The sequence below is a fragment of the Microtus pennsylvanicus genome, chromosome 2, assembly GCF_037038515.1.
Source record: "Microtus pennsylvanicus isolate mMicPen1 chromosome 2, mMicPen1.hap1, whole genome shotgun sequence".
NCBI lineage: Eukaryota > Metazoa > Chordata > Mammalia > Rodentia > Cricetidae > Microtus > Microtus pennsylvanicus.
This window is the reverse complement of record NC_134580.1, coordinates 9,568,203-9,582,232: the sequence shown is the minus strand read 5'-3', so window position 1 is coordinate 9,582,232 and position 14,030 is coordinate 9,568,203. Positions and strand designations below refer to the sequence as shown.

The 14,030-nt window shown below is 51.0% G+C and overlaps 1 protein-coding gene across 2 annotated transcripts; it reads right to left on the bottom strand.

Moving 5' to 3' along the window:
• Positions 1 to 489: 489 nt before the first annotated feature.
• On the bottom strand, positions 490 to 13,709 carry Txn2 (thioredoxin 2). Of its 2 annotated transcripts, none has more exons than XM_075959998.1 (4): positions 13,614 to 13,709; positions 12,301 to 12,563; positions 9,808 to 9,931; positions 490 to 1,247 (listed from the first exon to the last, which is right to left on the bottom strand). In XM_075959998.1, exons 2-4 carry the CDS (start codon positions 12,561 to 12,563, stop codon positions 1,134 to 1,136), a joined length of 501 nt encoding a protein of 166 aa, XP_075816113.1. In that variant the 5' UTR covers positions 13,614 to 13,709; the 3' UTR covers positions 490 to 1,133. The 2 variants fall into 2 exon arrangements, with proteins under 2 accessions (XP_075816113.1, XP_075816112.1); XM_075959997.1 differs by lacking the exon at positions 13,614 to 13,709 and adding an exon at positions 13,338 to 13,531.
• Between the last annotated feature and the right edge of the window lie 321 nt (positions 13,710 to 14,030).

The following is a 14,030-nucleotide window of genomic DNA, read 5'->3' as shown; positions in this document are numbered from 1 at the left end:
TACCAAGATTAGAACTTCCTGTGGGCATACATGGGAAGAAGTACCATCCAGCCAGAGGCCAGATGCCAGTCTAGGAAGAAGGCCCCAGAAGGTCTGAGGGTGTCAAAGGTCAGAGTTCAGGTCTTTTATTCTTTAGGTTTTTTTGAGGCAGGGTTTCTCTGTGTTGCTCTGGCTGTCCAGGAACTGAGCTGGCCGGCCTTGAACTCACAGAGCTGGAATTAAAGGTGTGCCTGCCACCACCACACGTGGCTCAGAGTCCAGGTTTCTGAGACAACCACTTTTGGTAGAAGTCCCAGCCTGCATTCCTTGAGGCCATATTCACATATGGAAACAGTACAATACCCTCTGGGCTTTAGAGGGCATGGGGGCGTGTGTGATGTAATGGACAGGAACAGAAGTCACAGAGGGTGGACAATCTAAGAGGATTCAGGGACAGCCGTGGCACAGGAACACCCACCCCAGTGCTTGGCACCCACAGACAGAAGCTGGTGGCAGTGCAAACCTGGTTTTATTGGTCTGACTTCTTCACAGCTCCTCCTCCTGCTCAGGGAACCAGAACCAAGGTCCAGTTAGCCCAGGGAGGGGACAAAGGAGAGGGGACAGCTAGAGGGTGTGGGGTGGGCTCTGTTCTTCACAGCAAGAGGTAGAAGGGTCATAGAAAGTTATTATAGACCTACGAAAAATGAGAGAATCACACATTACTCTCGCTTGTTCAGCTTCTGGTTTCTGTTTTCAAACTGGGGCAGAAGAGAGTGTCAGAGGCAGGAGAGGGGGCTAGTGGTTCAGAGGACTGCTGATGGGGACTGAGCCTGCGCAGTCTCACTACCGGCTGGCCCAGGCTCTTCTAGCATGTGGGGGAATAAGGACAGGCCCTCGAAGGAGCAGACAGCAGGAGGTGCCCAGGATGCCCCCACGCCAGCAGCACTGCTCCCCTGCTGGCCACCCTGGGTGAGAGCTGGCTCTGCAGCACTGGTGGCTTCTAGTTTGGAGGTCTGCTGCCAAAGGCCGGACCCACGGGGACAAGACAGGGGTGGGGCAGGAAGGATGACAGCTCAGGGACTTCTACTAGGCTCCTCCCCAAACAGGCTCCAGCAAGCAAGGGCAGCCATGACTCTTTCCTGCTTGTCAGCCAGTCAGCCAATCAGCTTCTTCAGGAAGGCTTCCAGCTGGTCCTCATCCTTGATGCCCACAAATTTGTCCACCACGTCCCCATTCTTGATGGCCAGCACTGTAGGCACAGCTGATACCTGGGTGAGAGAACCACAGGCTAAATCACTTGGAGGTCAATGTGCCTCACTCACCTTCCCAAGCCCCTGCAGAGAAGGCTGAAATCAGACTGTGCCAAAGGAAATGGGGTCTCTGCTGGGTGCGGGGCCTAGAGGCCCACCCATTGGAGCTTCTTCCACTGCAAGCTCCCAGCAGTACCCTCCTCCTTGAACCACATGACTGACTCACTGGCCCCGCGGTTTGGCTGGAATGACAAGATGAAAATAACCAGGGTGTGCGCCACACGCCAGGCTGCTTTCTGAGCCTCGTGACCCTTCTCTATATACTGGGCAAGGCATGGTTTACCTTGAGTGTTTGGGATAGATATCAGAGTCCCACTGCGGTGGTCAGGGAAGCAAGCTTCAGGGCTGGCTGACCCTGGTAACCCCTTCACTACCTCAAGCCTCAGCTTTCCTCAGCACATGGAGACACTAACAGTACTTTTAAGTATGATAGGAATGCAAAATGACACACTCTAAGACACAGCACAGGGCACATGGTACACAGTGGGTGTCGTGAAGCTTGGCCCCACGAGAACCACTTTGGTGGATATAGTTAATGGTATCAGGGACCAGACATTCATAGCCTCTTCCTATATAGCGTGGAAGGGAGACAGCCATATGTGATCTGAGGTTTATCAGGGCTGGCAAAAGGCGGAAAATGGACATTCCTGGTCCATGAGGCCCCATTTCCACAGTTCTGGGGACCCATATAGATTACATGAAATATAGATGAGGCCGGCGTGTCTGGCATGTGTTGCCCAATGCTTGGTATTTGCTGGCATTTGAGAACTTATATAAACAGAGTAAGATAAACAAGGCTTAATTTACATACAAGTTAACTACAAAGTAACAAGAGCAATGGACAGAAACCCATTGGGTCTTCCTACAGCCTGAGGGCTGTGGGGTGAGTCATCTTACAGGCCAGACTGAGATAATATCCAAAGTGGGGCAAAGAGAAGTGAAAGTCACCTTGGCCCTATGGTATAGTTCTCACTTGCTACCTGACAGGCCCTACAGCCATTCCTAATGGGAAAAACAGCATGGAGAACACGGTCCCTGCTCTTGTTAGTGCCTCTGGAGGTGATGTGGGGGACCCAGGGTATGTGCCAGCACCATGGGTGTCCTCGCCTCAGCCTCTCTGCTGGCTCTTGTCCTGGTCAGACTCTTGCATGGGTGGTGGCATTAACAGCCCACCACCAGGCTTGCACTGTCTCCAGGAAAAGGCAGGGAGCCGCAAAACAGGCTCCAGGAAGCGCCACTGGGTGTGTTCCTGCACCATCTAGTGGCTGATGACTGAACTGCAGCACCCTAAGGCTGGCTCTGCAATTAGAGGACAAGCTCAACCACTTAACTTCCAACTTGGCAGAAACGTTCCGTTGGTGGACATTCCGTCCCCTTAAAATAAATACTCCACTTTTAAGATGTGGTCTGGGGCTGAGGGTGTGGCTCAGCGGTAGAGTACTTGTCCACTAGGCATGAGGCCTGGGTTCCATCCAGCACCAAAAAAAACCCCCAAAACAAACAGCTTCCCTTTGTCCTGGCACTCTAAGCAGGCCTCTCCACTCCCTCCCTGAGACAGTCGGAGTGGATGGAGTCTCCCTCTTGTGAGGTTCTGCTGTGTGTGCATGCCTCTGTGCATGTTGGGACACGGAGGTCAGGCTGGTGTCCCTGACAGTTGAGGTCTGGTCACTACTGATCAAGCGCTTTCTCAAAACTCTGAGCAACACACACTGTAAACACGCATGCACACAGCTACAGGCTCCCAGAACAGTTTCTAGCTGGGTATCTGGGCTGTGACAGGAGGCCAAAGCGTTTGCTGCTCCGTAATCAAGAGGCTTGGTGTTTAGAGCATGGCCATCAGTGTCAATGCTCAGGCCCCTGTATGTGGTCCTAGGAAGGTGATGGGTGCCAGGCGGTGGTGATGCACACCGTTGATCCCAGCCCCTGGGAGGCAGAAGCAGGTGGATCTTTGTGAGTTCGAGGACAGACTGGTCTACAGAGAGTTCCAGCACAGTCAGGACTGTGACACAGAGAAACCCTGTCTCAAAAAACCAAGACTCCCTACCCCCACCCTCCACCCAAAAGATAAAGGTGATGGGAACTGAGACAACCTTGGCTTCCCCTCAGTTTTTGACAGGACAACAGGAACCAAGGGCTAGGGAAAGGACATGCTCAACCATGCTGCCTGTGCTGTCCAAGAGGCCACCCGGGACCTCCTAGCCTGGAGGAGTCCGTCCCTGGGAATGCTCATGAGGCCCCTGCCCACTGATCTGCAGCATCTTGTCTCACCCACTAGCAACACGGCTAAGAAACCATCAAAGGCTAGCACAGTCGAGAGATACCACAGGAAGCTGGTGACCTCTGTGGCCAACTGAAGGGCGTTTTTAGGTGTCATGGGAGATCCTGGGTGCTCCATATGCAAGCCTGCACACAGACTGCTGTCCCTGGGTTGGTACATTTTGCTTGTTTTCTTGCATACAAGAGCGGTCACTGAGCGACATCCTAACCCTCCTATCCCACCATCTTAGAGATGAGAAGACTGAGGTTCAAAGCACCTATTCCAAGAGGACTCAGAGAGGGCAAGTGGTAGCAACATGGCTACTAGCTTTAGGTTTGAGAGACCTTGTTTCAATGGATAGGTAGACGATTCCCAACGTCTAGCATGGGCCTCTGTATGGATGCACATGCATGTGCACACAGGCTCCCACACAAGCAAAACCATGCATTACACATGATACGAAAAACGGAAAGAAAAAACAAATATTCCACAGGGTGGTGATGCACACCTTTAATCCCAGCACTTGGAAGGCAGAGGCAGGCGGATCTCTGTGAGTTCAAGGCCAGTCTGGTCTACAGAGTGAGTTCCAGGACATAGGTACTGAAACCCTGTCTTGGGGGGAAAAAAAGAATATTCCAGGAGGACCAGTGAGGTCACTTGGTGAGTAAATGCACTTGCCACAAAGCCTGACAACCTGAAATCAATCACTGAAGCCCACATAATGGGGAGAACCAATTCCCACATGCTGTCCTCTGACCTCCACATGTGTCATGGCATGTGGACCCATGCATACACATATGGTAATGATAAAAACAAAACAAACAACAACCCAGTCATATTCAAGTTTGAGAGGCACTTATTTCCAAACAAAGTAATTAGAAATGATTAAAATACCATATATTTTAAACCAGTTAATTGCTGTGGGATAATGCTCTTGTATTCTGTAGAGAATTGTCATTTGTTTTAGTTTAATAAAACGCTGACTGGCCAGTAGCCAGGCAGGAAGCATAGGCAGGGCGACCAGACTACGAGAATTCTGGGAAGAGGAAAGGCAGAGATGCAGTCACCAGCCAGATGCAGAGGAAGCAAGATGAGAATGCATTACTGAGAAAAGGTACCAAGCCACGTGACTAAAACACAGACAAGAATTACGGGTTATTTTAAGTTGTAAGAGCTAGTTAATAATAAGTCCGAGCTAATAAGTCAAATGGTTTATAATTAATATAAGCTAATAAGTCAAACGGTTTATAATTAATATAAACCTCTGTGCATTTCTTAGGGACTGAACAGCTGCAGGACTGGGTGGGACAGAAACTTCCTTCTACAGTTAATGATTTGTCTACTGGGGTATATTTATGCTAAAAAGGAAAAACAAAAAGAAAGGCCAAACCAGGCTGTAGACATGGATCAGTTGGTAGAGTGCTTGCTTAGCATGCAGAAAACCTTTAAACTGGGAGTGGTGGTGTATGCCTCTAACACAGTTCTCAGGAAGTGGAGGCAGAAAGATGAGGAGTTCAAGGCCATCCTCTGCCAGTCTGGATGGTGGGACCAGTCTGGAACACCCCACCCCCATCCCACCTGCCCCATCTCAGGAAAAAAAAACTAAAGCTTTAGATAAGTCTCCCAAGTAGTGACAGTGGATATGTCAGATGGTCAGGTTACAGGCGATGCCGGCGTGTTGGGATTATATGTTCAAGTATAAGGCTGAGAGAGATGCCTCAGGGGACAGCAGATGTCCCATTCCTTCCCTACTGCCTCCCCTCCACAGCCCCCGAACTAGGAAGGTCTCCATGGTCAGGAGAGATGGGCAAATGCAGGCCTTGCACCCTCTGAGACCATGCAGAATAGGAGTGGGGGTTGTCAGTGAAACCCTAAAAGCCTCAAGACCCCACCCCCAGGGACTGTGGTAATCAGAGTGGGCATGGAGGAAGCATGAGGGAGTTGGGAGGGCTTGAGGACTTGTAGGAAGCTTCCTAGGGGTTTGGGGATCACTTAGAGGCAATCTTCCTTCTTGGACTCTCTTTAGAAAGAACAGGTGTGGGAGAAGGGATGCGATGGCCAAGATGATCCTGTTGGGATTCCTGAGCCCTCAGGGCTTGACCAAACAAGGAGGCCAAGAGGAGGATGCTGCCCAGATACCCTTCTCTATAACCAGGGTACTATGTGGATGGTGGGCAGGGGGAGGAGGAGGGTCCCAGAGGACTCCTCACCTTCCTGCCTTGCCAAAGGCTGTCCTTACTCACACCACCCCAGGTTTGCTGGAGTGCAGGAGTGCAGGGAACTTGTCACCTGTGGGACCCCTGTTAGTGGGAAGTCTGCTTTCTGTCTTACTAGTTCCCAGGCCTTGGCACGTGGTTGGTCTGCAGTAAAAGAAACTGAAGCTGATGTGGTAGCATCCGGAGGTCTCAGGAGGTAGCCTGGAAGTCTTAGTCTGACCGTTGCCCTGTGTGGTTCCAGTCTTGAGTTTCTACCAGAAGTTTCTACCCATTCGCACTTGGACCTGCAGGGGCCCTGGGGGGTGCACTGAGTAAGCTAGGGAAAGTCAGGGGTGGCTCAAAGGTTCAAGGCCCCCTCTGATCAAGCAACTGGTGGGAGGGCTCAGAAACCAGCAACCCCTCCTCCACCCACGCCCTTGAGCGACCTGGGCTATGAAGTTTCCGGGATGGCCTTGCATCAGCAGTGGTCATGGTCATCAGCGGCCCTGTCTTCCCAAAATTAATTTCCTCTCCTCTGCCCCAGGCAGTCTGACTTCCTTTGACTAACCACCCCACTCTGTCCAGCTCAGGGGATGGATGACAATTCTCACACTACCCACCCGTTTTCCTCCATGGGCTCTGGTCCTAGCATGGGTAACTGTACTTTATAGCTGGTGTGGGGAAGGTAAGCAAAGTTAACAGAGCCTGGGTGCCTGAATTCGGAAAAAGAAGTCATCGTCCCCATCCCCCACAGCCCCCCCCCCCCCCCCCCGCCAACTTCCTCCAGTCTTGACAGGGTTTCTCTGTGTATCTTTGGATGTTCTGGAACTCACTCTGTAAACAGGCTGGCCTCGAACTCACAGAAATCTACCTGCTTCTGCCTCCCGAGTGCTGGGATAAAAGGTGTGCACTGCCACCACACCCAGTCAAGAACTTTTTTTTTTGGTTTTTTGAGACAGGGTTCCCCTGTAGCTTTGGAGTCTGTCGTGGAACTAGCTCTTGTAGAGCAGGCTGGCCTCGAATTCACAGAGATCCACCTGCCTCTGCCTCCCAAGTGCTGTGATTAAAAGCATTGCCACCACCTGGGCTGGAGAGATGGCTCAGCGGTTTAAGAGCATTGCCTGCTCTTCCAAAGGACCAGAGTTCGATTCCCAGCAACCACATGGTAGCTCACAACCATCTGTAATGAGGTCTGGTGTCCTCTTCTGGCCTGCAGGCATATATGCAAACAGAATATTGTATCCATAATAAATAAATAAATAAAAAAGCATTGCTACCACAAAATATTGTATCCATAATAAATATATATTAAAAAAAAAAAGCATTGCCACCACAGAACTTGCTATCTATCCCAGGCTGTCCTGATGCTGGACTTATGGCTTGCACAAATCCTTCTAAGTATTAAATATCAATACCTGGCTTCCCCTTTCTTAAAACACTCTGAGAGCCAGACCAAACATGCCTGTGAACCAGAGTTGGCCCCCAGGCGGCCAGGCGTGACCTTGGCTCTGTGAAATCATTGTCAGCATAGCTTTCCCAGGACCCCCTGCTCCAGGCTGGTCTGCTTTCCTAGCCGCTGGGCCTCCCAGCCCTCACTCTTCCACTCACACAGCCACAGGATAGCCACCTCCCTGGGTAGGGCCAGTGGTCAGCCCAGCGGCTGCTGCCTGAGCTGACACACTTCACTCATCACTGCTTTCAGGTTCTGCTCTCATGTAACCTCCTCGGAAAAGACAGTCCTCAGACAGATGTGACCACACACCTGGAAGCACTGCACGGGGGGGGGGGGGGGGGACACGGAACACAGGACAGGGACAGAGATCAGAAATGCAAGGTCATTCTTACTTGGTGACATCAAGGCCAACCTGAGCTTCAGAAGAAGTCTCCACCCTGTTCCCATCTTTGTACCACGCCCACCAGTGTTTGGAAATTTACAGATATTTACTGAGTGTCCCCAAGCCAAAACTTTCAACTCTGAAACCCTCCAAAAGCCAAAGTGCTATCTGTGACTGCCAAGGCCTCTGTACCAGGAGCCTGTACCTGAAAGCAGTAAGCAGACCGCGGCCTTCAGGCCAAATTCCACTGGCTGTCCACGTTTGTAAACAGAGCTGCCGGAACATGCCACGGCCTTTAGTCTGTCCTGTGGTTGGGGACTTAAGGGACAGCCTCATGCGTTTGCCATCTGAGCCTTCAGAGAGTAAAAGTTCTATTTTAAAAAAGATGTATTTTGCCAGGTGGTGGTGGCACACACCTTTAATCTCAGCACTCGGGAGGCAGAGGCAGGTGGATCTCTCTGAGTTCAAAGCCAGCCTGGTCTATAGAGTGAGTTTCAGGACAGTCGTGGCTACACAGAGACCCTGTCTTGAACCCCCATCACCCCCCAAAAGATTGCAAACTTGTTTTGAACTTTGATATTGTTTATTTAAAAACAGGTATGGGACTTTTGTCAACAAAGGCCAGAAGAGGATGTTAGACCCCAGGAACTGGAGTTACAGACAGTTGTGAGCTGCCATGTGGGTGCTGGGAATTGAACCCACGTCCTCCGGAAGAGCAGCCAGTGTATTTAACCACTGAGCCATCTCTCCAGGCCCTCAACATTCTTTTTTTCTTTAATATTATTTCATTTTACGTGCATTGGTGTTTTGTCTGCATTCATGTCTGCATGAGGGTGTCAGATCCCCTGGAACCGTAGTCACAGACAGTTGTGAGCTACCATGTGGTTGCTGGGAATTAAACCTGTGTCCTCTGGAAGAGCAGCCGGTGTTTTAACCACCAAGCCATCTCTCCAGCCCCTTCAACATTCTTGAATGCTGTTTGGTGAGGTCAGTGTGTTTTTTGTTTTATTTTTTTCTTTATTTCTATTTGATGTAAATGGGTATTCTGCCTGCCTACATGTCAAATGCACCTTGTATATGCAGTGCCAGAGGAAGGAGGGAGTCATATCCTCTGGGGCCGTTGTTATGATTGATTGTGAGCAGCCATGTGGGTGCTGGGAATTGAACCCGGGTCCTCTAGAAGAGTCAGTGCTCTTAACTGATGAGTCATCTCTCCAGTCCCAAGGTCAGTGTTGTCTGCTGCCAGCTACATCTATATTTAACTTTATTTTTATGTGTATTGGTGTAAAGGTGTCATCAGATCACCTGGAACTGGAGTTATAGACAGGTGTGAGCTGCCATGTGGGTGTGGGGAATTGAACCTGGGTCCTCTGGAAGAGCAGTCAGTGTTCGTAACCACTGAGCCATCTCTCCAGCTCCGCCAGTCACATCTAGCGCCTGACACCAGGACCTGCGCTGGAGCTGAATGCCCACATAAACAAGTCAAGTCAATTCCTTCCTGTCTTTTTGCTGTTTCTGTACTGAGACCAAGGCTCACTCTGTACCGAGACTGGTCTCGAACTCCTGCCTCTGTCTCTGGATTGCAGGGGTAAACCCTCACTTCTAGCTCCTTCAGGTCTCTTTGCTGATTGCTCTCAACTCTTTCCTTCCCTCGGTGTATCCTTTGCTTACACATCAGGTCAGAGGCCCTGGAATGCGAACTCTTCCTTGTCCTGGCCACTTCCTCCCAGAATAACCTGCAGTTTCTCTCCTCATACAACTTCTCATAGGTTGCAATGATCATGTCATTATGTTTTCTCCTGGCAAGCCAAGAAACATCTGGGGACAAGGAAGTCTCCTTACCTGTGCCATAATCACCCATGCCTGGCATGTCAGCCAGGGCTCATAAGCAATAGCTGACTGCACATGAGGCGGGTAGCCAGACATGGAGGCAAAGTCCTATAATCCCAGCAGCTGAATGGCAGAAGCAGGAGCGTCAGGAGTTCAAGGACAGTTTGGGGTATATGACACCCTATCTCAAAAAATAAACAACAGGGAATGACTAGTGCTTCAGGCCGTGTAACCCGTTTCTGAAGGGTGTCAGAGGCTCAACAGGGCCCTGTGTGCAAAGCCCAGAGACCTTCCTCCTAAGAGCGCTAGAAGAATATCAGACATGCCCCTTACTGATTATTGGGTGATTCCCACCTCCCCTTCCCTGAGGCCACTCCCTGGCAAATCATGGTGATACATACCTCATACTCGATGGCAAGGTCTGTGTGGTCGTCAATGTCCACCTTGGCCATCACCACCTTCCCATGCTGTTTGGCCACCATCTTCTCTAACCGCGGTCCTAGGATCTTACAGGGGCCACACCACCTCAGAAGGTGAGAAGGGACACAGTCAGTCTTCAGCGTGCTTGCTGCTCCACCTGCCTCCCCAGAGCCTCCCTGGGGCCCACATGGACTCTGACAGCGGAGCTAAAGAGTGCGAAACCCGGGAGGATATACGATGGCCAGTCTTTGGGCCTCCTTGGCGATATGCAGAGCCTTCAGAGAAGGCAGGCTCCGAGGAAAGGAAGGCCTGTGGCGTTCTTGCAGATGACACAGAGGTAAGAAGCAGAGCCTGGCATGGGGGTGCAGTCCAGTAACTCCTTAACTAGGGAGAGGGCATCTCAGGACATGTCTGTGGGGAGTATCTTGATGAGGTAAACTGAGGTAGGAAGACCCACAGCAGTCATGGGTGGGTGGCACCACTCTCTGAGCTAGGATTCTGAATCGTAGAAAAAGGAGAAAGTGAGCAAGCAAGACGGCTTAGCGGGCGAGGGCACTTGCTGCTGGGCCCAACATCCCAGTTTGTCTTGGGAGCTTGCATGGTAGTAATGAACCATCTCCAGAGGGCTGACCTGACCTCCACTGTGCACCATGGCTCCAGCATGCAAGTATGCACACATACAATAAATAATGTTAAGGGGGGGGGGAGCTAGGGAGCTGAACACAAATATTCACCCCCTGCTTCTTCTTTATGGACACAGTGTGAGCAGCTGCCCCAAGCCCCTGCCACTGTGACTTCTCTGCCACGATGGACTGCACCGGCGCTGTCAGTCACAACCTTTTCTCCCTAAGGTTCTTTTGTCAGGGTATTTTATCATAGCAATGGAAACTAAGACAGAAAAAGAAGAGGAATTTGAGGCTAGCCTGGACTACACAGTGAAGCCCCGTCTTGATAGAACAAGCGGAGCCAGGATCACATAAAAGTATTTTTCCTTCTTTCCTTTTTTGGGGGATGGGTGGCAGTGTGAGATGGGGTCTCCCTATGTAGCCCTTGTTGGTCTGGACCTCACTCTGTAGACCAGGCTGGCCTCAAACTCAGAGGTCCATTTGCCTCTGCCTCCCGAGTGTTGGGATATTTTCTTTTACTTCTTTTTTTCAAGGCAAGGTTTCTCTGGTTTCTTATTCTGTGTCACCGGCTGAGGGTCACACTGCAATGGACATGAGTGGTCCCTCCTTAGCTGGGGAGTGGGAATTCCCCAAGGACAGATGCTGTGCTATCAGCTCGCATCTCTGTATGTGGTGCCAGAGAGGTGCCTGGCACTAAGTGAACAAACCTGAATCATGCAATCAGCTACCTTATGAGGAAAAAAGGGTTAGCTCACTGACCATCCTTTTCCGAAGCCCTCCACCATAGCAGGAGGGCGGAATGACTGCCTCCCACAGATCCCTGGCTGTCAGCTCCTGCTTTACCCCTTTCTATGAGCTGGCACACACCAGCCATTTCATATATGTAGGAGGTGGAGGCAGGGGAAGCTCAGGTCTGACCTGGGCTACACGGAGAGACCAACTCAACCTGTCATCCTTACCCCCAAACTTCCAGTCATAAATTTCAATCAATGAACAAATCTAAATATCTAAAAAGCCGGTCTGTAAGGCCTTCTGTCAGGTGACAAGGACACCCACTGGCCTACCCAAGGCAACTTGGTGAGTCAGAGAAAGGACCAGGCAGAAAAGAAAGAACCTGTGAGATGTGTCTAGAAAACCTCCTGATTCTAATTAGACACACCGGTTTCTTCTGGGATGCTGTTCTATGGGGTCTGCTGGCTTTTTCGGTTGAACCAGGTCTAAAGGCCTGGAAATGAAGACCAGGCTAAAATGCAGACATTTATATCTCTAAAATACATTTCTACAGTACTGAGAAGACACACCTCCTGCCTGCTCCATATACACTTGGGTATGGGGGCACTGATAACGTTTTGCCCAGCCCTTCCCACAGTTTTACTGGGTGAGATGTTAAAACAAAAATGACGTTATTCCACACTGAAGAAAAGACTGAGCGTTTCAGGCAGTGAGATGTAAGAGATAGGCACAATGCAGCTCTCATCCTAGCCCGCTCTGAAGACTGGCAGCCTGTCTCCTACCATACTGCATGCATGCTTCTTTTTTTTTTTTTTTTTTTTTTTTTGGTTTTTCGAGACAGGGTTTCTCTGTAGCTTTGGAGCCTGTCCTGGAACTCCCTTTGTAGACCAGGCTGGCCTCGAACTCACAGAGATCCGCCTGCCTCTGCCTCCCGAGTGCTGGGATTAAAGGCGTGCGCCACCACAGCATGCATGCTTCTTAAGGGCAGGTATTGGGCCTCGAAGTCTTTATAACGAGTCTGTGTGGGAGAAGCATTGGGCATGGCTGAGTCACAGTGGGCATTCAATAAATCCTTGTTCAAGTGAGACCCCGGCTCTCGCTGCCCCCAGTACTCACTGCGCATGGAAATCCACAACGACTGGAGTCTCACTGTTGACAACTCTGTCTTGAAAGTCAGGTCCGTCCTGGACATTAAAGGTCGTTGAGGAGACTCTGGTGGTGTGCAACGTCCGGGCTGGGCTGGCCGTTCCTGGCAGACCACCATGACCGTGCTGTGGGGTCTGCTGGGTTCTAGGGGTGAGGGGAGCCCACCCACCCTGAGGGGGCATCCTGGGGATGATCGAGGTCAGGAACCTCCTCAGGAGAAGCCGCTGAGCCATCTGTAAGGGAAAGAGGCAGGAAGAGCTGGGGTACATAACAGGAAGGAAACACATTTGGAAAATAAGGCATTCTGGAGTACTGAGGTGTCGGGACACGCTGAGCTAGAAGCCAAATGCATGGAAATACTGTAATGTATGATTTCTGAGGGCCAGGACTCATCATGCCTGCATTTGGGAGGCTGAGGCAGGAGGATATAAATCAAGGTCAGTTTAGGCTATATATTAAAACTCTTGTTTCTGAAACCTCCACACAGCAACAACAAGATACCTAGGTGAGTGAGGAATGAGAACCACAGAACAGACATAAGTTAGACAGGCAGAGAACAGGTGGACAACCGAAATGAAATCCAAGACTGAGGTGGAGGGGGCTGGAGAGATGGCTCAGAGGTTAAGAGCATTGCCTGCTCTTCCAAAGGTCCTGAGTTCAATTCCCAGCAACCACATGGTGGTTCACAACCATCTGTAATGGGGTCTGGTGCCCTCTTCTGACCTGCAGACATACACACAGACATAATATTGTATACATAATAAATAAATAAATATTAAAAAAAAGACTGAGGTGGAATTAAAAAGGTTGATGGAACAAGAACCAGGCTCAAGTGCGTTACGTCACCGGTTCTCCCAGACCAACTCTGAAGAAGCTGTTTTAACGCCGTCCACATTCAGGGCAACCCAGGTCTCCGGTAGGTTAAGTGACATGACCAAAGCAACCCAGTTTTTAAAGGACAGTTAATTGGAACCCAAGGCCATCTGGAAAATCTTTACTCTACTTACCGCTCTTTTAAAATGCGTTTCCATGGGAAATTAAAGAGGGAAAAGGGAGCTCTCGAAGGTTGGGCAAAGAACCCCAATTACGGAAGGAGGAACTAAGAAGCATAGGAACCAGACATGGGGTACCAAAGAGAAGGGGGACGAGGGTACGTAGAGACCGAGAGCACAGGACGTGCGGCTGCCGAGACCAGGTCTCCCCTCTCGCGTGCTCTCTCCGCTAGTGGCCAGCGTGCACAGCAGCGCGCCACCGCCGCCCAGCCCACCCCGCGGGGCTCCTACCTCCCGGCAGCTCGAGCGGAGGGACCACAGCCCAGCCGGCCTGCCCGTCAAGGGCACTCCTGTTGTCACTTCCTCAGGGGCGGGCCTAGCGTCATTTCCGGGAAAGACTACCCGGACGATGGATCTCCGCAACTTGGGGGCGGCTCGTTGTTTTCCACCAATGAGGATGGCGGAAAAAGGTATAGGCGTAGGGAGGGCGCGACCGGAAGGAATGGGATCTTGAAGGAGGGACCGGAAGAAGGGTGGGACCAGTGAGAGTGGGGGGGGGGTGAGGACGGGAGGAAGGAGTGGCTTTGGAACAAATCCCGGCGGCCTTGCGCCCTTTTGGCACCGCCCACCCCTGGATCGGGCTCAAGTAAGGGCTGGCAGGTTGTGTTCTCCTTAATACCGCACGGGAGGAAGCTGTGTTCCTGCTGA